This window comes from Chaetomium globosum, genomic scaffold (assembly GCF_000143365.1).
Source record: "Chaetomium globosum CBS 148.51 scaffold_2 genomic scaffold, whole genome shotgun sequence".
Lineage (NCBI taxonomy): Eukaryota > Fungi > Ascomycota > Sordariomycetes > Sordariales > Chaetomiaceae > Chaetomium > Chaetomium globosum.
The window spans coordinates 4,743,839-4,767,882 of NT_165977.1; the positions used below are offsets into that span (position 1 = coordinate 4,743,839).

Genomic DNA, 24,044 nt, shown 5'->3' on the forward strand with positions numbered 1-24,044 from the left:
AGACAGCTCATAGGGAAAGCCGCGAATTCGGACCACGGTCGCACGCCGTTGCGGTTCCAGTGGCTGACACCCCCCGCCCTAGCGAGTGAGTAGAGTAGGACGGAGGTCAGTACCCTTGGGAGGGGGAGCCGAGGTGTGTTTATTACATTGGGATTGGGGTGCAGGGCGGAAGGGGGGTTAGTTATTTGTTGTTGTTGTTTTGTGTTTTTTACTTTTATTTGGTTTACGGTTTACTTGATCGGCAAGATTGATACTACCGTTTAGGGTACCCGGTGGAGGGGGTGGAGACCGGCTGACATATCGTGATTGTAATGATAATACCTCACAAGTGCTGACAACGTCCAAGGCCGAGTTAAAGTTGCGGCTCTGCGGAATCCGACTCGCCAAGGTCAGGGGGCATCCTTTGTACTTCAAGTTGTTTCAGGTCGACCTTGCATTCTGAAACAGGTCATCACCACCAACAGCACCAACGCCCCCGGTTGAGGCGCGGACCTTGGCATCGAACGGGCATGCTGACAATAACCTGCTGTGGCCTGCCCTAGCTTAGGTTATCTTTCGGCTTGAAACTGCTATCAGAGCATGACAAATCCCTTTCTCACATCAGGACATGGTTGAGAGGTGCGCTGCCCTGTTGATAAGGGGAAAGCAGCGTCATAGTGCCGCAAAGCCAAGAGGCATTTACGGTATCAAGACCGCGAAATGGGCATTCTGCTCGGCTGTTCGGCATGCAGGCTATGATATGCCAAGTATGATATAGATGGAGGAATTTCTTGGAAGCCTTGGGAGCTATAACGTTTATTTAAGTAGTGGTCCTCAATTCTAAACTTCCTGGCTTCGATTTACATATGAAACTACCTGCTTTGGTCGTCTCTCTGCTCGTACAGCATGACCGTTAAATTCGAATACTAATCAGATCTGCAAGTCAGACAAAGTACGGCTGGCGGCACAGGTCTTCATCAGGTACGCAAATGGTCCAAGTCGACATGGACTGCGCTCCCACCAGTCACCTCGACGCCAAACTGCAAACTGCTCAAGCATGATGGCAACATGGGTGCCGTTAATCTTGGAGAGCTGATGCTTCACAAGTAAGGGTATTCACACAGTTCAAGGTCTATAACCTTCACATTGGCTAATAGGAACTTTCAGATCAGTTTTCGGGAACCGCTAACGAGTGCATACAGCCAACTGGGTTAACACTAGGCCTGCAGCGAGGAAGGGTACCTCGGTAGGTAGGTAAGTACCTATTCACCCCACGGTGTGTCCAACACAAATAAAGCAAGATCCCTATTAACTAGCTGTAGCTGTCCCGGGCGGTCGTTCGCACTACGATCTCGTTCACTTAGGTCACATCGCTGTCGGTACTTTTCAACGGCAGTTGGAGGCGAGATCATGGTTGAGTTCAATGTCAGCTGCGTGGGGCCGAGGCGTAGCCAGCCGGACTCGGATCTTTAAACATCTCACGGATTATCTGACCGGTCGCTTTCTGGCTCCCATCTTATTGGCGCTAGATAAAGCCGAATGCGACAACCCACGAATGAAGTAGGACGATCCTTGCCATGGCCGCCATCGCCGTCCTCTGCAGGATCAAGAATTCAACAACATCTAGGCAAAAACTAGCTACATCCATGCAATGGCCGCAGTATTCCACCAAGAATCCTATCAAACCGGCGTAACTACCTGGGCCGACAGCTCTCCTCTTTGAGGGGAGATTCCAACAATGGAAAGATGAAAGGTAAAGCACACGAGGACCGGAAGGGTACCTAGTAAACGCCGATCTCGTAAAACAGCAACCCTAGATTTGTGTTGCTGTTATACGCGTATTCGCCAGCTGACCCAACGGATAATCCGTTTGAGGCTTTGGGCTGTTGCCCTGTCCTGATGATCCATTATCCACAGAAGGGGGGCGCCGAGTTGAGACTGATGGGCCACCGGTAGGATCTCTCGACCCGCTCTGATCCGAACCCCCGGGCTTAGAAGCCAAGTCGGTTCTTTCGCGCGGCCTACCGCTAGATACGACCCATACTACTGAGAAAAAGGTCAAGTTCGGCGGGAGCCGGGACGCAGACAATCTCCGCGGAGAGTCCCGGACTTAACACTCGAAGTTATGGAGTAGCGGGCGGCATGGCTATCAAGAATAGAATCCTTCTCAGGGGAAGCCTTGCAATCTCTCCCATGGCGAGCCTAGAGTGGATGACCAATCCTATTCCTAATGTCAGCAAGTCAGCGCTTAAAGAGGCGAAGCGTCAGGAGGAAGCTGGGCTGGGCCGCGAAAAGACCGACCAAGGGTTAGGGTTAAGTATCAAAACATCTCATACCCCCTTTTTCTAGGCTGGCCAGCTCCGAGGTCACCCCAAGGGCCATAACGCGATGGCTCGGAAGGGGCAGTTTCAGAAAGACACTAAGTAAAGGGCTAACCCCCCCCACGCTCCAGAGCTAGACCTTGAAGCTTATCAGTGGCTGACCCGAGGCCTCCCTCGCCAACCGGCACAGGTCTTGATGAAGGGAAAGGCAGTTTCAACCGACATTTCTTCTTTTTCCGATCTTATAAATCCAAAGTTCTTACGACCCTACCAATCCGCCATCCAATGGCGTATTTCGAATATCATTATCGACAATGACAGCCAACTTATAAGATCTAGCATCCTTCCCTCCTGGCCCCCATCACCACTTCATGATCCGTTCTCAACCTACCTCACCTGAATTGCAAGCTGGTATTGCCTTCTTTCCTTTGTTCTTTTGCTCGCTCTTTCCTATGTTAGCAACCCCCATACTACGCCAGCTTATTTATATATACATCCGCAACCATGGAAGCTCTCGCCCTCGCCTCCACCTTCGCCACCTTGCTCGGCTTTTCGATGCAGCTGTACGGCAATTGCCGGTACTACATCGACGCTGTTCGGGGTGATTGCCCCAACGACCTCAAGCTTATCCTCATCGAGACGGCGAGCTTGGAAGCAACCATAAAGTCGGTTGAATTAATCCTAACGCTTAGCGACAACAGGGCAGAGGATGAGCAACGGCTGAAACGCCAGATCGGCAAGACTCTGCAAGATTGCCAGGATTGTATGGAGCAGCTCTTGAAGCTGGTGCCCAAGCCCATGCTCAAAGATGGCGACGGCAAGATGACCAAGAGGGACAAGGCCAAGATCCTCCTCAATGCCCTCGCCTGGGGTACCGGCGGCAAGAAGGGGACGTGCGACATGCTGCTCAAGCACTTGAGGGCCCACAAGGCGACCCTCAGCCTCGGCCTCACCACCGAGCTGAGCCATGACGTCAAGAAGATCGGCAAGGATGTGTCTGAAGTCAAGACAACCATCAACACCATGCAGGCTAAGCTAGACAGTAAGTGACCACCAGCCTCGCAACCGATGCCCACTAACCATCCAATCTTTGCAGGAAACCAACGGGCCGATGTCTACGAGTGGCTCGAGCAAGTCAACCCTTCCAAGAACCACAACAGCGCTGGTCAAGCGCACGAGAGTGAGACAGGGCAGTGGCTGCTCCGGTCCAAGGAATTCAAAAACTGGATCGACTTGTCCGACGCGGCTAGAGCACGCTTCTTTTGGCTTCATGGCATCCCCGGCGCTGGTAAAACCGTCATGGCCTACACTATGATTCAACAAGTCCGCGCCCGCGCAAAGACAGACAAGAGCATCGGCTACGCCTACTATTACTGCTTCCATGGTCGCAACAAGGACGAAGCGATTCCATTTCTGAGGTGGATCATCTGCCAGTTCTGCCGCGAGGCTGACTTCATCCCCGTCATCCTCAACGAGTTGTTCCACGAAGGCTTGGAGCCCAGCATCCCGGACCTGCTCGACTGCCTCGAGGCCGTCCTGACACAGTTTCGGGTCGCTTATATCGTTCTCGACGCCGTCGACGAAAGCAGCCCCCGCAAGGATTTACTCAACATCCTCTGTAACCTAGGGTCTCACCAGCGTTTCGCCAAGATCCGTCTCGCCGTCACCAGCCGCGAGTACCAGGACGTCGAGGCAGCCTTCGGACCTCGGTCCGTCTCGGTATCCATGGACAACAAGGGCGTCCAGGAAGACATCAAGAAATACGTTGCCTCGGCACTCCGCGAGCCTCAGTACGAGGGATGGGGCCGCAAACTTCGCGACAAGGTTGCCGACACCGTGCCAGCTATGGCGCAGGGGATGTAAGTGATCCTGTACCAGGTGCATTGCATGCGTTGGAGGCTTGTTCATGCTAAGACAAAACCATTTAGGTTCCGATATGCGGCCTGTCAACTGGAGTATCTGGCCGAGTGTGGTAGCGCCAAAGAAGTCGAGACGGAGATCTTGCACCTGCCCCCGACCCTCAATGGGACGTACGAACGTATCCTGCGGAAGATTGATGCAAAGAATCGTGGATATGCCATCCGAGCCCTGGCTATGATTATGGCTTCCCAGGAACAGATCGGCGCGATATACTCCCCAACGCTTGTCACCGCCGTCGTTGGCGGCCCCGGCGTGAACACCTTTTACAACATCGACATGATGCGCCGCCACTGCATCTGCCTCATCAAAGTGCACCCGGACAAGACGGTCAACCTGGCCCACTACACGGTCCGCGAATTTTTGCAATCTCTCTATGTCGCCAAGTCCCGTGAGAGCCTGCGCGAATTCTCGCTCCCAGAAAGCAAGGTACACCAGATTTACTTCAACACCATTATGTCGGTGGCTGCTGAATTCTCCGGCCCTCCCAACATCCACAACATGCCTGAGGATCCCAACGGCGATCCCATCGACTTCAGACTATACTCGCTGCGCCGGGTCCGGATGGGTATGTTCTGGAACCGGGGGGAGCTTGCTTCTCCTGCCGAAAATAAAAAGCTGTTGATGAAGCTCTTGGACCCGTATCAGCCCTGCTATAACGGCTTGCAAGTCCTCGGCTCCGACGGTCATTCGGACGGGTCCAACCCGGCCATGTTTGAGTGGCTACCCAAGTTCAACCCCAGAGCCGACGCCGTGGAGAGGGACGCCGCGTATCTCACCATGCTGATCGGCTTCAACCAGCCCGACCTTGTGAAGGAGTTCCTCCGTGGCAAGCCGGAACGGGAGCAGACCGCCCTCTTCAGCACGAAGATGAGCGTCACCTTCCCCGTCGCGTGGGAATCCTTCCGTAAGCACGGCGCGTACGACCGCAAGCCGATCCCCGTGACGGTGATGGAATTCTACAACGAGGGCCACGATCGAGGATTCGAGACCGACGACGAAATGAACATTCTCCGTGGCGCACTAGGCTCGTACTTGGGAAAAGGGGCAGCCCCTTTAAAAAAGGGGCCGTCTTCAACCACGACTACCGCCCGGAAAGCCTCGCTCGGCAGTCAAACATCACAATCAACATCATCCAACAGATCCACCACTGGCCGGAGCACCCCCACCATAGCCAAGCTCCCGACCACCACCACCACCTCCTCCACCGGGAACAGCACCCCGCGCCTGAGCAGCGCCCGCTCACCGAGCGCGACCGCGACCTCGAGCGCCCCCAAGTCCCCACGAGCCACCAGCTCGACCACAACGACGACAACAACATCCAGCACATCCAGCACCACCGCCAGCAGCAGCGGCGGCGGCGGCGGCCCGACGCGCCTCAGCCCCCCGGCAGCCACGAGAACCACCCGGTCCAACAGCACGAGCAGCAACGGCAACGGCAACGGCAACGCGTCGACCAGCACCAGCAACAGCCGGACGACGCCGTCGACGGCTGGCCCAGCCCCAGGGGGCGCAGGGCCGCGGCGCCAGCGCCAGCAAGACGACGGCTGCGACCAAGGCGAATACGACGACCAGCACGACAGGCGGCGGCGGCGGTGGTGGCGGGCGCTCTGGTGCTAATAATACGGCTACGGGGGGTGGGCGCGGGGGTGGGAATGGGAAGGATGCGGTGGCTCGTTGATGATGACGGGGGTAGGGATGGAGGGATGGGGGTGGTTGGGAGGAAGGGGGCGAGTTGGAGTTTGTTTGGTGTATTTTTGAGAGGGTAGATTGCTAGCGGGGGATATTGAATTGTTTTGTTTACTTGGATTTGGATGATATTCGTGACCCCCAGTTCACCTTGGTGCAAAGGGGCCGTTGCTGTGGCTATGGCAACCATCAAACAACCTCAACGACATCAAGTTCAAAGTAGAAACAGGTCACAGCCCGAATCAAAACGATGTTGTCATCACAACAGAAAAGGATTAAGGCAACGTACCGGGGTTCTTCAAGATCCGATAACCATCACCACCAACAGTATAATTGCTCCTTTTCTTCTCCACAGTCTCACCACCGCCCTGCTTTTCACAGCTCCCTACCTAAACACGTGCTAAGTTATCCTGATCCGTTCCCACAGCTGACGATCTGCCCCAACCCAACCCCAACCCCTCTTCACGACGATCCCGAAAATCCCCCAACGGCGATTAACACCTCCAACCCTTAAGCAAACCCCAATGACGCACCATCTGAAAGGATCGCCCACCAAACCCTGAAGATCAAGCACCCTGATAAAATAAATGACGCCGAGGGGGCGTCAAAAACCCTGGAATGGCCTGGACCAGTCGCCAAGTGGGCGCATACACATGCAGGGTTGGGCGAGAGAGGATGGGATCGTCGGGGGTTGCAGGGCGGCGAAGTTTAGGTTTTGTGGGGAGCTGATGGTTGCATTATTAGGTGATGGTTGTTTACGCGGGAGGCCGAGAATGGTTGAATGGTTGGCGCTAAAGCAGTGAGGTAGGGGGCAATATGTTGCAAACACTGTCGAATTGGGTTGGTGTTGGGGCGATATCCAACGTCCGACCTTCTGAGCCGCCCTCGTATCTGGCGGGATATGCTCTACGATTTCTTTCTAGAAAGGCCAAGGAACTGCCATCTTGATAACAAATGAAGGTGCCATGGGCAATTGCCAGTGCCAGAACCTCGTGCATAGTTTCCATCCTTGATCATGCTCGGGGAGGCAGAGATGCGGTGTTCCGTGGGTTTCATACCATCCTTCTTAGTTTCATTGCCGTACATCGGTCTGAGGGGATGTCTAGACCGGTGCCATAACAATCAGGTGGTTATACGGCCTGGACCGGCGATGACACAGCCAAGAACAACTCGCCAAGGGTGGACAATCAACTGGTTTATGGGTTGCCAGTTACGTTACCCGTCAGTGGCGCGACGGGTTTTGAGACAACATGATGGTTCCGAGTCTGAAGCCCCCTAATACTTCACAGTTGCCTAAAAGCTCCTCATTTTGAACTACCTTAGCTACCGGTCTGGCTGCATTAACAGAACAAGAGAAGTTGTATCGTGGGATCCGTGATCGAAGCCTACCCAAATGACAGTTATTGGTTCTCTCGCATGGGTTCCTCTGTTGCTATGGAGGTAGGCGTAAGTAGATTCTTACTGTGCTGTTGATTAAATGTAAGTTTGTTCGAACATTCCCGTAACTATCTTGACATCGAGTCGTCATTCCTGTTACACCTTCACCTTGACTGCCCACCACCGGCATCATGAATTGAGGGCACTCATAGTAACAGGCACATCCACCCCTCTCGGTGTGCCACACAGGTGCCTCGCATCTATCGTTAGGTCTCGGCATAGAGGTTGGGCGGTCACCTCTCTCCACCACCCCGCCCACCACTCCGCCCAGTCAAGCAGGTGGTGGTGTGGCGAGCCAGATACCACTTGTCCGTCACTCTACCCAACTGCACAGTGCCCGGGTCAAAATCTGGCACATGCCCTCGCGGAGAAGTGAGGCGATGATGGCGAGATAAGCGAGAAGACCAAGAGAGGCGAGCGATAACCAAACGCCACACCGGTGTATCCGTGAGGGTGTGAATCAATATCAAGGGTTGGGGAAGTTGCACTGAATCTTCTAGACAGATCATCTCGGTCAACATCAATCATGCGAGTTTGACACCGGGAAAAGGGGCTCGCTGCCGGTGAGTCCAATTCTGGCCGAGCGCCGACGCCCTCGTTTCAGCCAGCAGTCCCCAAGAGCGCAATGCCGAAGGCCGCGCCCCGTACCCGAGGACAACCCACACGGCCCTTAATGATGGGAATCAAGACTCAACCCACCGGTCAGCGCTTGTGCTTCCCACCCAGACCGTCAACCGCGCCGGCCCGCCAACTGGCTCGATTCGAGGCTGGTCCCGGCCCCTCCTAGCAACCACTCGCCCCGTTACACCAGCAACCCCAAGGAAACCTCTAAAATATCTCCCATTGGCTCGGGCAGTATTCGCATAAGTTCCCTTTATCAACAACGGATGCTGTTAGAATAGCAACTGCGGAGAAGGTCAGCCCCGTGATTTCCCATCGCGTCACGATGTGCATTCCTTCATGCGGCTGCAAGAAGGGCGGCTCGGTTATCATCAGTAGAGGGGTAACACAGCTTCTCAACGGTCACGTCCTGGAGCTCGGGTCAAACACATGGTAGCTACAATGGTGGGATCGTTCGTTCTGCTTGCTCACGAGAGGGGGAAGGTGTGGATGCAAGCTTGTGGAGGCAAAGGCAAGCACCGTAGATCCCGATGCTCTGGGCGTTGGTTCGCGTCATGTCATGTTCCGACCCCTAAACCCCTGGATCTTGGTTGGTCCCACTCGTCATTCTGTGCTCGCGATGCTCGTCTGTAACTGCATTGCAGACCCAAAGGGTCCTGGCGTGGCTGCGCCGGGCCTTAGTGGGCAATGTCAGTGGATATTGGCGGCCGGTTCCCCGCCTCCGGGGGTGTGTCCCGGTGTGGGTGAGGTGCCGCCGGGGCAAACGCCGGTCAGGCTAGGGGGTTTAGTCTTCACCTTGGGAGACCAGTAGTATGCAGCAGACAGCAAACGCGGTCGAGGTGGGTGGGTACCCTCTTTCGCTGCCCGTAATTGTGAGATATGACGAGTGGAATCCCCGGCGGAGTCCTAGATTGCAGACATGCAGTGGCCAAACCAGAGGCGCGATATCGACTAGGTACACCTTAACGCCACACGGTGGAGGAGGGGTGTGCGGCGGCTGCGGCGCGAGGGTGTGGTGAGCAAAGGAGGAGGAGGGGGCTATTTTCTGTATCGTACACGGAGAGCACACCACAGCATCCGCCCGCGGTTACCGGCCGGTGGCCACCCGAAACGGCGGCCGGGACGATCCGTTTGACAGGTTTGCCCCGAGGACTCTCAAGACCCCTATCACCAACAACCAAGGGAGCCAGATGGCGAATTCTTGTGTCCGATGATCGAACGAACGACGAGAATTCTCGAAGCTGATCATCTCCGCCGTGCGACGCCGGGGGCGACAAGCACGAACGTCCGGGTTGGACAAACGCCACACGATTAGCATCCACACCTTCTTTGCACCTCAAGGTGGACGATGTATACACTGCACTTCACCGGCTGCAGACAGCAATGTACGACATGCCGCCCATCCTACCTTGGCAGCGCAACCGGTGAACCGCAAGGTCCACAACTCGAGCCACAGCCGAGACGCATGCGGCAAGCAATTCTAGCCGCGGGCAGCATGCCCCAGCGGGCCACAAACCGAGTGAACGGTCAGTGGTTCGAGGAGTGCATGTTTCAATGTCGGACGAGGTCGCGGATGCAATGTCAGTGGTGGATAACGACCGAGACAAGAAACACCTGCCCACCACCACCACTGCACACGGCTGCACAGCAATCTTGCAAGCACCCCGAGTCGCACACATGCCCGTTCCCTGTTCCGACGGCTCGATTGGCCCAAACGGGCAGCTTATGCAAGCAGGTCGCGGCGGCGGCGCTACTGCACGGCCAAGGCCGTTGAGGGCGGTCTCGTCCATGGCCGACCGGGAGAGGTGTGGTTGCCTTGCAGGACTCGTCTCATGTAGCTATCGCATTTCGGATGCCAATGATCGGCCATCGGATAGTTTTGTAAAATCCATCTCGGCCTGCATTGGGGGCATGCAGCTTCGTTAAAGCACGGCACCCTGTGAGGCAGGTTGTCGTTTCTCGAGAGGATGTTTGCATTTTGCAGATGCAAGTGCGCATGCGAAATTAGGTACCTCGTTACAGATCGCACCCAACAGGACCAGCATTGTTGTTGATTGCCACCCCTCCATGTCGTGATATTGCGGCGTAAGACGGGCAGGCAAGGAGGGGCAACCTTAGCTGGGAAGGTTGTGATAACAAGCGAAAACGGTGTTGCAGCCGCACAACCTTGAGATTGTTGATCGTCGCAGATATGAGATGATAGGGGGCTTTGGTTGCCGTGAAGGGCAATAGTATCCGATATCCGATCCGATAAGGACCGTGCCGACCTTGTCCTCCCCTCCCGCTATCGGGCCCGGAGCCGGAGGGAGGGGAGCTGTCAAAAGATCCAAGATCCATGGCGTGCGTGAGGTGACAGGGCGAGGGTGAGCGAGCCATTGACGAATCGTTGCCACCACCGAAAAACCCCCTCCTGTTCTCGCGGTTCAGCATTACCTAATCTCCGTGGCCAGCCCGGCCAGCCCCTGAACTTGTTTAGAAACCCCGCGTCGCCCCTGGGACCAGGCGGGGCTGGAATCTGGAATCCACTGCTGTGCATATCAGATCATGTCAAATCAGCTCATCTTGGCCAAGCAAGATGGAAGAGAAGGGAAAAAAAGGCGAGTGAGCAATGCTGGGCGTGTGAGTAATCGATAGTAATCGAATTTGCCATGCTGCTTGGCCAATGTCCGGCTCTTCGGCACCAGTCCAGGGGGCACCAGGGCTGAGCGAGCAGCCGGGGGGGGTCAAGCGCGGGCGGGTCCAGATCGCGACAGAGCTGCAAGTGGTGCGTCGGTTGCAACCTGCCATGCCGGGATCCATCAGCAGTGATACTGAGAAGCAAGGGAAGGTCGCAGGCGGATTCTGACGGGCAGGCATTAGTGTTGCTATCTTGGTGATCCCGCACGCAATTTGCAATTTACGCTTCGTATTGTTTCCCCTTCATGAAATCTCTGTTTTGGAGCCAAAAGTCGCCACCGCGAGTGTGCGTGGGATGGTACAGTAACCTTCCCCGAAGCGCCCACCGGCAGGCAAGCGAAGAATTTTCTTTGATCCAGGGGCACTGACTAGGTAATAACCCCTCTCCGCGTGGGCAGCGTGTGGCGTTCAAGATTAACCGTTTCTCTTAGACTTACCGCAAACGCTTGCTGCGGCATGAGCGAGCCTGTTGGTGTGCTTGGTCTTGGGATGCGGAGCTGGGCCTCGACAAATCAGGATGCATCCCCTTCCCCTGTTGAGGCATCCCAGGCAAGGCATCCCAGAGTTCTCGGCCAGGCGCTATCATTTGAACCACTCAGCTCTTCAGGCTGATGCAGCCCTCAAGGTGGACGCCCCCCACTGACAGGGCGGGGGTCGCGGCTCTGGCATCCCAGCCATCGATGGTGTGCACAAGCAGGCGGGGTGGACGCAATACGGAACCTCAAACAGACCTTTGTTGACCGTGGACGCATAATCCCGCGGAGTTCATTTTCCATGTGAGCGGGGAGAGCGCTGCGACTAGCGCGGTGTGGTGCAAGGCGCGCTGCGGTTTCATCGTCCGATGAGGGGTGCACGAATCCACCACCAGAGGCGATGATGGTGGGGCACTCCGACATGCCAACGACATTGTTGATATCGCAGGGCAACACAACCATTCTGACCCTGGATGGAGGGATTCAACCCTTATCTTCAAGGGCTTCAGTCTCACGGCTGTGATGCCGATCATGGTGAGACGGCGCTCACCCGATGGCGGAAATGCTGAATGCCCAACGCCGGGACGCGGCATCGAGGACAAGAAGCGGAATATAGCTCATCATCCGTCGTGCAACGTACCTCAACAGCAGCCACTTTGCGGGGTACGCTTAGAGCTCTAGATAACCGCACCATCACCCGCCGCTTCAAGTGCTTCACCGGTGATGCGGGCACGGCAGCGACGACACCGTCAGGGCCCATGAACGCGGCCTGGTGTAATAAAACTAAACACCACGGCTCCCTTCGCACCACAAAGCGAATGACCAGGAGCCGACGGCGGTATGAGTCCTTCGCCCTTCTCGAGCCGGAATCATTGGCTCCCTCGGGACGAATGCATCGCGGTAAATACGAGATGACTGCGGTTTAGAACCCTTTCGTGTTGCGCAGCCTTTGATCTTTGAACTCGTGGTTCTTCCGAGCAAGCCGGATTCTGTGAGCCTGTTATCGGGCAAAGTGGTAACGCGGGGACACGGTCATAGATAGCCTGGCGAGACACCGTGAGCTTCCGACGCAGACGCAGCTCTCGTGGTGGTGTGGCGGAAAGCTGGGTGGCAAGTGAAACCACCACCATGTCCATCTCCTGCCTGAGCGAGATAGTTTTCGGTTCATCCCTCTTGAGTCCGTTCCAGTCCAACGGTTCCGTATAATGGCGCCAGGACAGCCGGATAGTTGCAGAAACCTTCCCGATTCCGTGGACGGGCGCTGGCTGGCCGCGGTGCTACAGCCGGCCCGGGCCCGTCATGTCCCATGGGTATATCAGCCACTCAACTCGCCCAAGTTAGGCGCCGAAGCCGACGGACGATATCGGCGGTGGCAGTCGCACACCCGTACGAATACTTGGGGGACGCACTGGCTTAGTGTGGGTGGGTAGAAGCAGGACAGCGGCGGGCGCACTGGGTTGTTTGGGCCTGGGCCTTGTCGATCACCGCGGGGCTCTGCGCGAAGCAAGGGAGAGAGAATCTGTCAAAGATTAACCTTGGATCTTGACGAAGCTACTGCCGCAAGGATTGTGACTAAGGAGATGAGAATAACCTCACCGCTGTTTCTGGTGCGACTGGTTCTGCAGCAGCCAATCCCGCATCAATTCCGCAAACTCTGTGTTCAATTGGCCAATCGCTCGTGTCACCAAGATGAGGGGCAGAAGTTGAGAATGATGCAACTGCTCACCCCATTACCCCCCATTACCCCGCCGTGGGAGCAGCAAATAATAACATGGTGAGCGCACTCCTTCGTACTGCCCCCGAGACCAGCAATTGTTCGAACGGAAAATTCCTGGTCAATAAATTTCCCGAACCGCGCTTGCGGGGACCGTGAAGACAGGCTAATGGGGAGTTTGAGAGTTTGACAAAGGGTGCCGCTCGCAACAAGTTGCCCCGCGGACGACAACCGTACGTGGGGAGACACCACTTGATTGGGGGCAGATCACCTGCTCTGTGGCTGCTGCGACCGAACGCCCCTCACACGGTTGTGACTGTTCCAACCGTCAAACGGTTTACGCCACTCGGCATGGCCGCAGCTGAGCCAAGACCGTGGGACGACTTGCGAGGAGAAGGAAAAAACATTTTTGGCGAGATCTTCAGGGTGATGTTTTTGTGACTCAGCAATTGTGAGGATAAACTTTTCGAGCTGCGGCGACCCACGCGGGAGATCATCAAAAGCTTGCCGTCGCGGGGTCCAGACCTTCTCCATCTCCCGCTCGCTCGGACCACAAAGTGGCTTCTGCTTCTCGCGGCCGCCTCAACGCAGACACGATCAACACTGCAAGCCTACCTAGGGCTTAGGGAGTTTGCGGTGCTCGGAGCGCAATTATCGCAGATCTGGGCTACTTTTGTGCTTTGAGATCGAAGAAAAGTCTTCGACGGAGATAAGGCGTTGTTTCATTGGACATGGACGGTGAGGGCTGTCAGCACGCGTGGGAAACACTGTGCGCACTAATCTGATTCGCACCAGCCAGTCGGGTTGGGAGTAAGAACCCCCGTTGAGCCCAGGTATAAACTGCAACATATGGGGCGATTGTTTGTGTCTTGGGATGTGTAATAAGCTCAGATTCTCCGTATACATGCCTAAGCAATTAAGGCAATGTATTGCCAGAGCAGAGGTGCTTTGCTGCGCAGCAAACGATCTTGATCGTGAACCATGGAACGTAAAATGCATACAATGACGTCATAGCCTAATGCCAAGGAAATTTCCCACGACGGGCCTGGTTGTGCAGACATCGTCGTTTCTCGCGAGCCTCTGCGTGGGGCTTGTGTCTTCATTGCACGCCTCATTAAGCAACGGAAGCCACGGAGGTTGAGAATCAAGGCAGCTTGCTAGAACGGAGCCTTGCTGCATATGTGAGCTTACTTTAGTGTACTCTGTGTGTTACTTCGATGGAGCTCGGGCTTGTCGCGGTAACGGCGGTTTGCGGTCGACTCATGCCCTCCGTCAGATCCGGATAGCAGAACAAGCGACGGTAACTCGAGGTCCAGTCCAGCTGTTGCAACCGGGCGGAGCCGGTGTCCTGATTTGCGGCGACTTGCCCGCAGTAGGCGGGTTCTACGAGGTCGACTCGGTGTGTATATACCATGACCGTACTAAAGTAATGATGTTGCTGGATCGTAAGTGCAAGGCTAGTCAGGCATGTCACCAGTCCAAAGCATTGTAGCCCGGCCTGGTAGCTCAACCGGGTCAGCGACCCGAAGTTGTGAGGTCACTGGTAAAGCAATGCATGCCCTGCCTGCAGCAAGGCCTGGAGGGATTCTCAAACTCCCCGTCTCTCATTCCCGCCTGTGGGTTGGCTCCCTGGATCTTCAGGGGATGTTCGCGCTCGGGAATTCGGAGCACCCCAGCTTCACCTCCGTCCTCGCCGGCGTGAGTCGGCGCAAAGAATGCAGCGTTGGACGCGCCATGGTCGCTTTTGGTTGGGTCGAGTGGGGGTGTGCACCTCCATGACAGCACCACCATCGGTGTTCTGGCGCGTCATCGACACAGGAGGGTGACGGGGGTTGTCAGAAGCTGCTGCAGGTTGCTGCCGAGGGCAGGACAATGCATTGCAACTATCGTATCCCGGATATTATTGCATGCTGGCCGAAACACCCCAAAGGGGGTCAAGGGATAAAGGAACGCACCGTGTTCTCCCTTCATCGCATCAGCATCTTGGGATTCCCACACCACATCGAGAGACCATGTCTCGTTTCCCGTGAACAAGTTCCCGCAGCTAGCGATGGCAATTGCGCGAGCTTCCATGCGTTGACCACACCGTGATGGCCTTCATGAGACCCCCGGTTCTGTTTCGGCTTTCCCTGGACGCGGACATGTACCCCGGACTCGGTTTGATGGTTGACGACGATAATTATTCTGCTCAGAGCCAATTGCGTACTTTTGTATTCGTATTTCCTGTCGTGGTGATGCATGGTCGCCGCGGAAAAGAGCCTCCGGGCCAGGGCAGCCTTTGCGAGACACTTTCCTGATGCGACCTTTTTTCAGAAACGGGCCCGCTGTGCAGCACCCCCTGCTTGTCATCCATGGGATGCCGCCATGGCTGACCTGCTTGGCGCGACGTCTTCCGATGTCCGATGGGACCGCTTCCGACGAGCGAGGCCCGGATTGGCTGGGGCCACCTGCAGTCGATCGATCGAACAAAAGTCATCATCCACCACAGAATATCTGCCATGCGCGTTTAATAAAACATTATGCCAGCCGCCAGTGTGTTGGAACTGCTATCCTTCGAAAGTGCAGACAATGCAGGGCCATCGGACAGCATCAGCCGAGCCAAAAGACTCTTCAGATGTCGGCCTTTGGTTTTGAGAATCGTATGATGCAAATTCTGATTGAGAAGTCGTCATGGCCCGGGGACTGTACATTTCTTGAATGGACTGAATGGAGGTGGCTTTCAGGGCTGCATGATATTGCGTAATCCAGGGCGCGTCCGGCGCTACTGTATGAACTGATGTGAGCTAACAATGGATGGTTCCGTCCAGGCGGCGTGTTGTGTTGGATGACAGAATTCCGTGATATGTGGTCCATGGTGTGTCTCGCGCAACGGGTTCTCGGCACACAGTGTGATTGGCGACGGCCTGACACAGTCAGAGCACCGCTCATGGCGGTTGCCCTTGACGAGCCGTTGACAAGCACGCCAATCCCCACGTGGAGCAGGACCGGAGATAAGCCAAGTTGATTGGCCAATTGCGCGATAAGACGAGGCCAAGAAAAACGCAGATCTCTGATTTTCCGCATGCGGGCAATCAATGCTCGTTCTCTTCTCCAGGTGATACTGATGATAAGGGATAGTTCGCGCTGCTTGGGTACCGACAATGCGACTGAGGAATTTGTGCCCCGTTGCCTCTGGAGAAAGGCATTAGCCCTTTTCACCATCGCCTGGCCGCGAGCCCAGCGCCCCACGCACAAGGCAGGCATCGGCAGGCTGAAGCGTGGGGTTTATTTGTCTGCGAAAAATAACCCGAGGAAGGCTCACCGGCTCTTAATTCGTATCGGTATTCTTCCAAGACGGTAATTTACTTTTAACGCGGCTAGTTTCGTGGGGGTGCTGTCCCAACTCGACCAGGGTTTCGTGACGCCGCATTGTCATGGTTGAGAATACCTGAGAACCATGCAGCGGTCTCACTCCCACGGCGGTGGCTGTGATGGTCATGTGCTGTTGGGCGGATGAGATTGAAAAGCCTGAAACAATCCGCCAGTGTCAGTGAGAAGCCAACAAACCTGTGCCACGCCGATTTGGTCATGCGTTGCCGTGCCGCTTTTCAGAAACCGTCAAACGAGCGCTGAGAAGCCGACGAAACCACAGAGACGAACGGGTCCGGCTGAGAATTGCTTGCCCTGGCCCTTGAAAGCATCCCCCACCCCCAGTGCGATTTATTGGGGATCAACTTTGGTTGGGGACTGGTTTAGGAGGACTGGGATGCCGGCGGTGCAAAATCTGGGCTTGAATCTGGGGTGCTTGTTGCGCAAGCCCTTGTCAGCATGGCGAACATCCCGCGCTCGATGAACCGCAAAAACACGCAAAACCTTGTCTGCACGGTTGGAATGCCGTCTTGCCCATGTGAAAAGTGCTTCGTGTTTGTTTGTTCGCCGACATGGCCAGGGGTAAATGCTAGGGTATGGGAAAAACTAAGGGAGGCAAGAGGCTCAAAGAAACAGGACGCTTGCGAAATCCCACCGTGATATCCGTGCGCCAGAGGTTTCTCCCAACGCTCGAGCGAACTGGTCCAAGAAAAATACTGTGTAAAAAATTCCCAACACAGAAACAATCTTGGCAGACCAATAACATGCAGCGGTCTTGCGTCCTTGGCCTTTGGATTGGGGGCTTGTTCGATGGCACGGTCCAGGGGGCCGGGTCTTCATCCATGCAAGTCAGACCGACCCCGGCACACGACGCTAGCGGCACTTGTGGACCCGAAACGCGCCAGGAGCCGCCGGTTCTGGGCATCCAATCCCATCGACAAATCAATATCCCCCAGGAGATAACGGCGCAGGACTCGCGGCCGAGACTCCTTTAGCAACACCAGGGAGACGCGGTGACTTCGCTTTGAGTTGCACCAGGTAAAACCCTGTGTCCTGACCGGTGTGGAAAGCCCATGGGCAGCGTCGCGGGGGACCACGGCCGTGCGCTTCATGATCGCTGGTACCGGCTGCTGCCAGTGTCTCGACGCGGTGGGGATGCGCTTACACAGTCGCCCAGGCCACGAAGATCTTCATGTCAACAAGCATCCTCCGAGTTCAGGTTGGCGGCGTCGGGGAGCTGTGGCCAACTGCGCCTTCACATCTCCGGATCCGGGCCCGCGACGTGAGGGGAAACTGGAGACTCAAGGCGGGGTGAGCTGGTGTTGCAAGGAGGTTCCTTTGGCCGTTAAGCTTCGACTCGAAGATCGACATGGCGGCCGTTTAATGCGTCGGGTTCTCGAACGGCTGCTGGCGATGAATTTTGCGAGTCGCCTCACCACCAAGAACACCACGTCCCTGGAAGCGATGAGACCGGCGGGGCGGCGCATTGGGCTTGGGGGTTTTGTCTGGGGCGTTGAGTGGCCAATGCCAGGGCTTGGGGATTCAGCCAAGCAAGCTCCGCCAAAAATATTTTCCTGGGAAAAAAATGTTGTGGGTCGTAGGTACACAGTATTACTGTTTTGAAACCCGTGACAGTTGGATTGAAAGTTTCAACATCGTAACATTGAAGAGCAACGACGTATCAAAGTGATAAATGGTGCCGACCGTGGGTTTGAAGAGTCTGAAAAATGAGGGAGGATTTGGCCTAGCATCAATATTTTTTGGGATTCGGCTTCGACGGAAGTCAGAGCCGTCAAACCAGTGTTTTGTCTGCCAGCGGATAGCCCTATAGGCACCGAGACAACTTCTTCTCTCCGCGGTAAGGTAATAGGACGTTGAATCTTTGTGTACTTCGTGCAAATGTTTATTTTATCTGCAGTCCCTCTAACACTTATCGCCAACTACGCCTTGCCGCCCGGGCGCTTCCTTCACCCGTAGTTAAAGCTCGGATGCAACCTGCAGACGTCATTGATGGTGACGGTAATTATCAGTAATATTCAGCAACACAATTCGCATTCGGTATCCGGCTTTGCTCAACGCAGGCGCAAAAGATTGACTCGACTGCAATTATGTATCTTGGGTCCATAAGCGAAGCGGCTTGAATAAGAGTTTGAGTAAAGCCCGATAATTGATTGCGTGGTGTGATTCCTGTGTCTCGAGGTCCAGACTCTTCTTGCCTTGGTTTTTAAACCGAAAACTCGACGGCGGGTCCGCCGGATCCAGCCTCGAATCATGGCGCCACCAAGTTGTGCCCCCTGTCCGTACTTGGATCGGTGCAATCGGCATTGGGATGGGAATGTCGGCCGCCGGCTTCGCCGGGCACGTCAATGATGTCCCGTATTCTCCCCACGCTTGCGTCAATGTATGTGTGATCTGAGCGATAAAACGACAGCCGTCGTGGAAATTATCACCCCCAATATCAGGGCCGGCCGGCATCGGTGTTCGATCGGATCGAAGAGTGGGAGGCTTGGGATTTCGGATTCGGCGAGTCGCTCGCACAGTATGCAAACGTATGGGTACTCCCAAACAGGGGTATTGCGCCGCTCACAGAGAGCAGGAAGCGTAGCCTGGCTTGGCTGGCTGGTTGGCGGGGGCTTTCCTGGCCAGGCTCTGTCGCCTTGCCATCGGCCCCGCTCTCGCCAAAAAAAAAAAGCGAGGATGGAGCACAGTGCCCACCACACTAACCTTGCATGGTGCGGCTTGGTGCAGGACTACAGCCACCCCCCATGCATTGGAAACTTTCCAAGCTCGATGCTGACTCCTGCACCATTTCTATCGTTGCCTCCTTCCTTTCCGCTCTCTTGTCCTCTGGTTTCCACGGTCCCCATGGACCCAGTGTCCCTCCCTTTATTTTCGCCTGCAGCGTTGAACCATTGAACAGAGTTGTTGATCAACCTCGTTTGACTCGTTCATCCCCGCCACTGTGTTTGAAGCTGTCCCCAGAAGGTACGAGGGTACTTTCTCTGCAATTTTCGCCCCACACCCTTCCCAGTCCTCAAAACTGGCCGAGCCCCGCCGCTGTCGCTCCAACCCCGTTCCTCTCTCGCCGTCAAGCACCTAGTGTTTCGTTTCTCTCGACAAGCCTATCGAGGTTTTAACCTCGTCCAGGAACAGGCTGCTGACAGGTCACAGTCCAGGCCCGAGGACATCATCCGTCAGAGCGTCGCTGACATCGACCTCAAACTTCGCCGGAACCAGTTACCTTCGACCACCCCTCGGCCGCCATTCCAGCGACCAAACAGGGCGCATTAGCCAACGACCGCGGCCGGAACAAGTAACAGGGCCCAGTACCCTTCCCGGTCGATCCTTTCCAGGGCCAACGACACAGAAGACCGGCGTCCGACTTGTCGTCTCGCCCGTAACCTCGTCACTCACCGACGAGAACGGTCTACGACTCTTCCACGAACCGATACTCGGAATCGTTGCCAGGATCCGCAAGAGCTCAACTTGTTGCTGGAATATTGCCCAGTTAGCTCTTGTCACATCCTCGCCTGAACTCGGCGTTACACGGGTAAGTGTTGGTCATAGTACTGAGTAATAACACAATCCGGCTCCATTGTTGGCCACACGCAAAATTTCCCTCCCGCCCCTCTACAATTGCCTTTGGCAAACATCTTTCGCCCTAGCCGCTTTCTCCGCCCCCGAAACTTTGGAATCCTAAAGCTAACGAGTTGGGGTTTGCAGTCGTTCTGCTATCATTAACAGAGCATCGACGTTGCCATCCATGACCTGGGCTTGAGGAACACTAGGAACACTCGGTCCTACTTCACCCTCTCGACCCATCTACGTAGACTCGGCTCTGCTTGCGAAAACTAGGGCATTAAAAAGAAATGCCTTACACACCACCCTCCCAGCGGTCACCCGCTTCATCGGGACCCCCGTCACCGGACGGAAGCCGCCGCCCATCATTCCATCAACCACAAAATAGTAGTTCGCGACCCGCACTACCCCGTTCCGCATCGTACCTCACGAGGCATCGGCGCACTCCGTCGGCGACGCAATCTCGCGGGGGTCAGCCGTCGCCGGAGGCCACATCAGAAGACTTGAAGAGCATGGTGGCCAATAGCAGCGTCCGGCAGTCACCACCCCCAATGACCGGCGCCCGTGGGATGCCCAGCGGCGCGATAATGTCGCCTCCTGACTCAGCTAGTGACGACGATGACCCCCCGGACGTCCGCGGCCGGCAAATAGAGAACCTTAAGGAGCTTCACGATGCCGTCAGCCAAATTCCTCAACAAAGGACACAGCTGCCGACAAATAGTGCTGCAGCCGGTGAGGAGGCGCCTGATGCTGGAGACCTGCTCCTACTCCCCGCACAGGCGAGCGCTCTAGCTGAGGGCATGCATCACAGCTTCAGCACAGGATCGCTCGGGGAACTCAAGGGCAGAGGCAACCGGCGGTTCACTCACACAAGGTCGGCCACTGAGCCCCATATCTCAATCAGCAAGTCCGCCGCCAGTTCGGTCACCGGGTCTGAGGAGGAGTCTGACGAAGACGGACTTCGGAAACCCCAAATGGTGCGCAAGAAGTCTGGCGAACTCGTCCGGCCCGCTCTGCGCCCCGCGTCTCGGAGGCGACCTTCGAGTATGCCCGGCACCCCCACCTATTCGAAGGTGGTGCACTTTGACTCGCATCTCGAACACGTCCGGCATTTCCTCCAAGTTGACAGGCCGCTCGCCGTTAGTGCAGGTTCTTCGCCCGTCGATAACTACGAAAGCGACGTCGAATATCCCTTCTCGGGCGATGAGCGGTCGACCGCGCGGACCCCTCCATTTGAGTGGGAGATCATCATGACTAACTTCCCTGTCGAGACTCCAGTACGCAAGGCGCAGCCGGTTCGCCTAGAGAGGGTATGGCTATCAAATGATCAGAAGTCCCTCATTGGGTCGATCGCGGTCGCCAACCTGGCGTTTCAGAAGCTGGTGGCTTGTCGGTTCACTCTCGACTACTGGAAGACGACGTCGGAAATCGCGGCTGAGTATGTCTGCGAGGTCCGCGGTGTTGACACCTCGTACACACAGGACAGGTTTAACTTCACCATCAAGCTGTCCGATTTGGCCAACCTGGAAGCCAAGACCCTCTACTTCTGCATTCGTTACACGGTTAACGGACAGGAGCACTGGGACAACAACAACGGAACCAACTTCCAGGTTGACTTCCGGAAGAAGATGCTTCCGCAGAACGGCAAGAAGTCCTTCACTGGCACCGCTTCCCGTTCCTTCGGTGGGCTGCCCAAGAGCAATCGTCGGTCAGGGCAAAAGTCAAAGCAGGCAACTCTATCTTCTGATGAGTTTGGCGGGAACCAGAAGCCAAACTTTGACAAGTCGATCCACGACTACCTCGGAGAATCGGGCTCCACGGGGCTCCGGCTAAAGGGAGTAAAGAGCGCTGGTGACATTGCTAGCGACAACCTGTCCAACGGCTTGTCTGGGCCCAGCGGCCAATTTGCCCTGCGGTACGACTTCGGTAACTCCCTCAGCAGAGCTATCCAGAGCGCCAAGAACGATACCAATGGAAAGTCGGACGGCTTGTACATGAAGTCCAACAAGAAGAGCGGCTTTCCGATTGCCGTGAGGACTGGGGCCGAAAATATGACGACACGGCCGGTCGGCTCCAGGCCCGATTCGACAAGTGCTATACCCACGACCGCGTCTCCTGCAGATTCGCCGAGCACCGGTATATCATCCGCCTCGTACGAGGAAATCGTCAACAAGTGGTGCTTTGTAGGTTTCCCCGGATCACGCCTTGCTTTACGCCCGTCCACCGTCCAGGAACAGATGGGAGGCAAGCTTCACTCTGCTTCCCCTCATGCATCAAGCTAACCCGACGCTACAGTACGGTTCTAAGCCGAAAGTACCATCATCGCAAACGCAAACTGGCACACCAGAGAGCAGCACGGCAAGCTACGATGGAAGCCCAGTTCAAATGGGCAACTACCACCACTCGCACAGCGGCACGCAGCACCATTCGCTACACCCCCAAGACGTAGGCCCGTATTTCCCGCACCTACCGGGCCCAAGAACGATGGGAGCCTCCGCTGCTGAGCACCCTCAGGGGCAGACGCTGAGCCCACCGCCTGCCCAGGCTGCCGGTAAACCGGCGCGCCTACAGACTACTGCCGAGGACTTTGCCCATCTCGCCGGTACGTCGCCGCACGAATATCTATATCAACACCCGCATGACCGTTTCTCCTTCCGTGGGCCCGAAACTTATGCGTTGGCGGCGATTAGGGGTTGAACGTTGCGCACCACGGGCAGGTTAAGGTAGGCGTGATTCGTGAAGCGACACATCGGCGACACCGCTGTCTCTCGAGTATATCCGCCTTGGCGTACTTTCCGTTATCCACATCGGGCGAAACTCTTAATGCTTCTTCATTCCCGGTCTTTCGGGTCTTTCGGCTCTTTCCTTCAGGGACGACGCATGAAAACGGCGGTGTAAAATATCTCTTATCTGGGTCCCCCCGGCGCTCTGGGCTTTTTTTCCTTTTCAGTATTACGGCCTCTTTTACGTTTTTGTGGTCCGGCACATACGGTTTGGGACATCATGGGAAAAAGGCGTTTTGTTTTCGTTTATGCATAATGGGTTTCGGATTCTTTTACGGTCCTGGCTATTGTTTTGGTCAAGGTCCCAGGTGTTGGTTCAGCAAACATCAGTAGCGGGCGATGGCTTTGTGCAGCATCGTTTCCGCGGAGCCCGCTGGCGAAGGAAGTTACGTTGTACGGGGGGACGATGGACGACAGGTGACGAGGGTCGGGGCGTCTGGGGTTGAGGCCAAAGCAGGGATGAAAGGGGTAATCAACCTAGGAGGCGAGGAAGCTTGGGTCATGAGCCTCTATTCGTTATGCCACGATATGTCTAGCAACAGTACTACACGCATAGTTATGGCCAAGCCAAAATTCTCCCCTTGAACGAAATTTGCTGGTGAGATAGTTGCGATTGAATAGCTCCCAGCATGTTCTTGTGCCATCCATCTCATTCTCCCCGCCTGTATACATGTACTGACATACTGTGTACAACCCCCGGCCCCACAAATCTCCCTTCCCCCTCTCCCCTCAGATCCCCCCCAGGGCCCGAATTCAACTCAAACCCATCCCTCACTTGCACCGCGCCTGCGGCCAACCCGTGATCGGCTCGCAGGTATACGGCCCGCCGCACCACGACACCCAGCCTACGCTGTTTTGCTTGAAGCAGGTGTAGACCGAGTCGTAGATGTGGGAGGGGTCGGTCGGCTGGTTGTAGGTGCGCAGGATGTTGGCGAGGTCTTGTTCTGATGCGCCTGGGCGGTGGTTAGCGGGGAGTTGGGTGGTGGTGATGGTGGTTGGGTTTGTGTTGTGTTGTTGTTGGGGCTTGATGGGGTTTGTGGGGGTCGGTGGGGTGGAGTCGTTTCGAGGTGGGTTTGGTCGTCTGGGGTGCTTGCAGAGGTGGGTATGGGGATATGGGGATATGGGTATGGGGATAGAAATGGAGACTCATTGCTGCAGGATGGGGATCTGGGGTCTGGGGTGCAGAGTATGGGGTATGGGGTATGGGGTGTTGGCCCCGGGGAGGAGGAGGAGATTGTTTACCATATTGCTGGATCAGTTGGTAGCCGCAGATGTGAGCTGAGTATTCACACCACTGGATCTCGGCGAGGGAGAGAGGGGAGCAGGGGCAAGGCGGCCGCAAAGGAGGACGGCGAGGCGAGTCATGATGATGTGAGAGGGCGGTTAGGCTGGTTGGGAGACGGTTTCTGGGTTGTGTTTTGGGCCTGACGAGATTCTGGGACGATTTAGGCATACTGATTACTTATTTATATAAAGAATGCTGTGCAAGTCAACGAATGCTTCCGGC

General features: G+C 55.8%; 6 protein-coding genes across 6 annotated transcripts in view; 4 read left to right on the forward strand and 2 right to left on the reverse strand.

The window, feature by feature from the left end:
- CHGG_03612 (uncharacterized protein) overlaps window positions 1-483 on the forward strand; it is a gene marked incomplete at both ends in the record, with an annotated part of 4,080 nt that extends 3,597 nt beyond the window's left edge. Inside the window, one exon of the mRNA XM_001230127.1 lies at window positions 448-483. Coding sequence (XP_001230128.1) covers window positions 448-483 — 36 coding nt within the window. The remainder of the gene's footprint in view (window positions 1-447) is intronic.
- Window positions 484-2,804: 2,321 nt separating this feature from the next.
- Window positions 2,805-5,837, forward strand: CHGG_03613 (uncharacterized protein; the record flags this gene model as incomplete). The annotated part of the gene is made up of 3 exons (XM_001230128.1): window positions 2,805-3,342; window positions 3,397-4,159; window positions 4,229-5,837. The coding sequence occupies 3 exons, from the start codon at window positions 2,805-2,807 to the stop codon at window positions 5,835-5,837; spliced, it is 2,910 nt and encodes a 969-aa protein (XP_001230129.1).
- Window positions 5,838-14,259: 8,422 nt separating this feature from the next.
- On the forward strand, window positions 14,260-14,918 carry CHGG_03614 (uncharacterized protein; the record flags this gene model as incomplete). The annotated part of the gene is made up of 3 exons (XM_001230129.1): window positions 14,260-14,272; window positions 14,398-14,525; window positions 14,610-14,918. 3 exons carry the CDS (start codon window positions 14,260-14,262, stop codon window positions 14,916-14,918), a joined length of 450 nt encoding a protein of 149 aa, XP_001230130.1.
- A 2,093-nt stretch (window positions 14,919-17,011) lies between these two features.
- Window positions 17,012-17,369, reverse strand: CHGG_03615 (uncharacterized protein; the record flags this gene model as incomplete). Its single annotated transcript, XM_001230130.1, has 2 exons — window positions 17,012-17,228; window positions 17,341-17,369. 2 exons carry the CDS (start codon window positions 17,367-17,369, stop codon window positions 17,012-17,014), a joined length of 246 nt encoding a protein of 81 aa, XP_001230131.1.
- A 2,936-nt stretch (window positions 17,370-20,305) lies between these two features.
- CHGG_03616 (uncharacterized protein) lies at window positions 20,306-22,451 on the forward strand (the record flags this gene model as incomplete). Its single annotated transcript, XM_001230131.1, has 2 exons — window positions 20,306-21,937; window positions 22,050-22,451. 2 exons carry the CDS (start codon window positions 20,306-20,308, stop codon window positions 22,449-22,451), a joined length of 2,034 nt encoding a protein of 677 aa, XP_001230132.1.
- Window positions 22,452-23,308: 857 nt separating this feature from the next.
- CHGG_03617 (uncharacterized protein) lies at window positions 23,309-23,902 on the reverse strand (the record flags this gene model as incomplete). The annotated part of the gene is made up of 2 exons (XM_001230132.1): window positions 23,309-23,490; window positions 23,830-23,902. The coding sequence occupies 2 exons, from the start codon at window positions 23,900-23,902 to the stop codon at window positions 23,309-23,311; spliced, it is 255 nt and encodes an 84-aa protein (XP_001230133.1).
- Window positions 23,903-24,044: the final 142 nt, after the last annotated feature.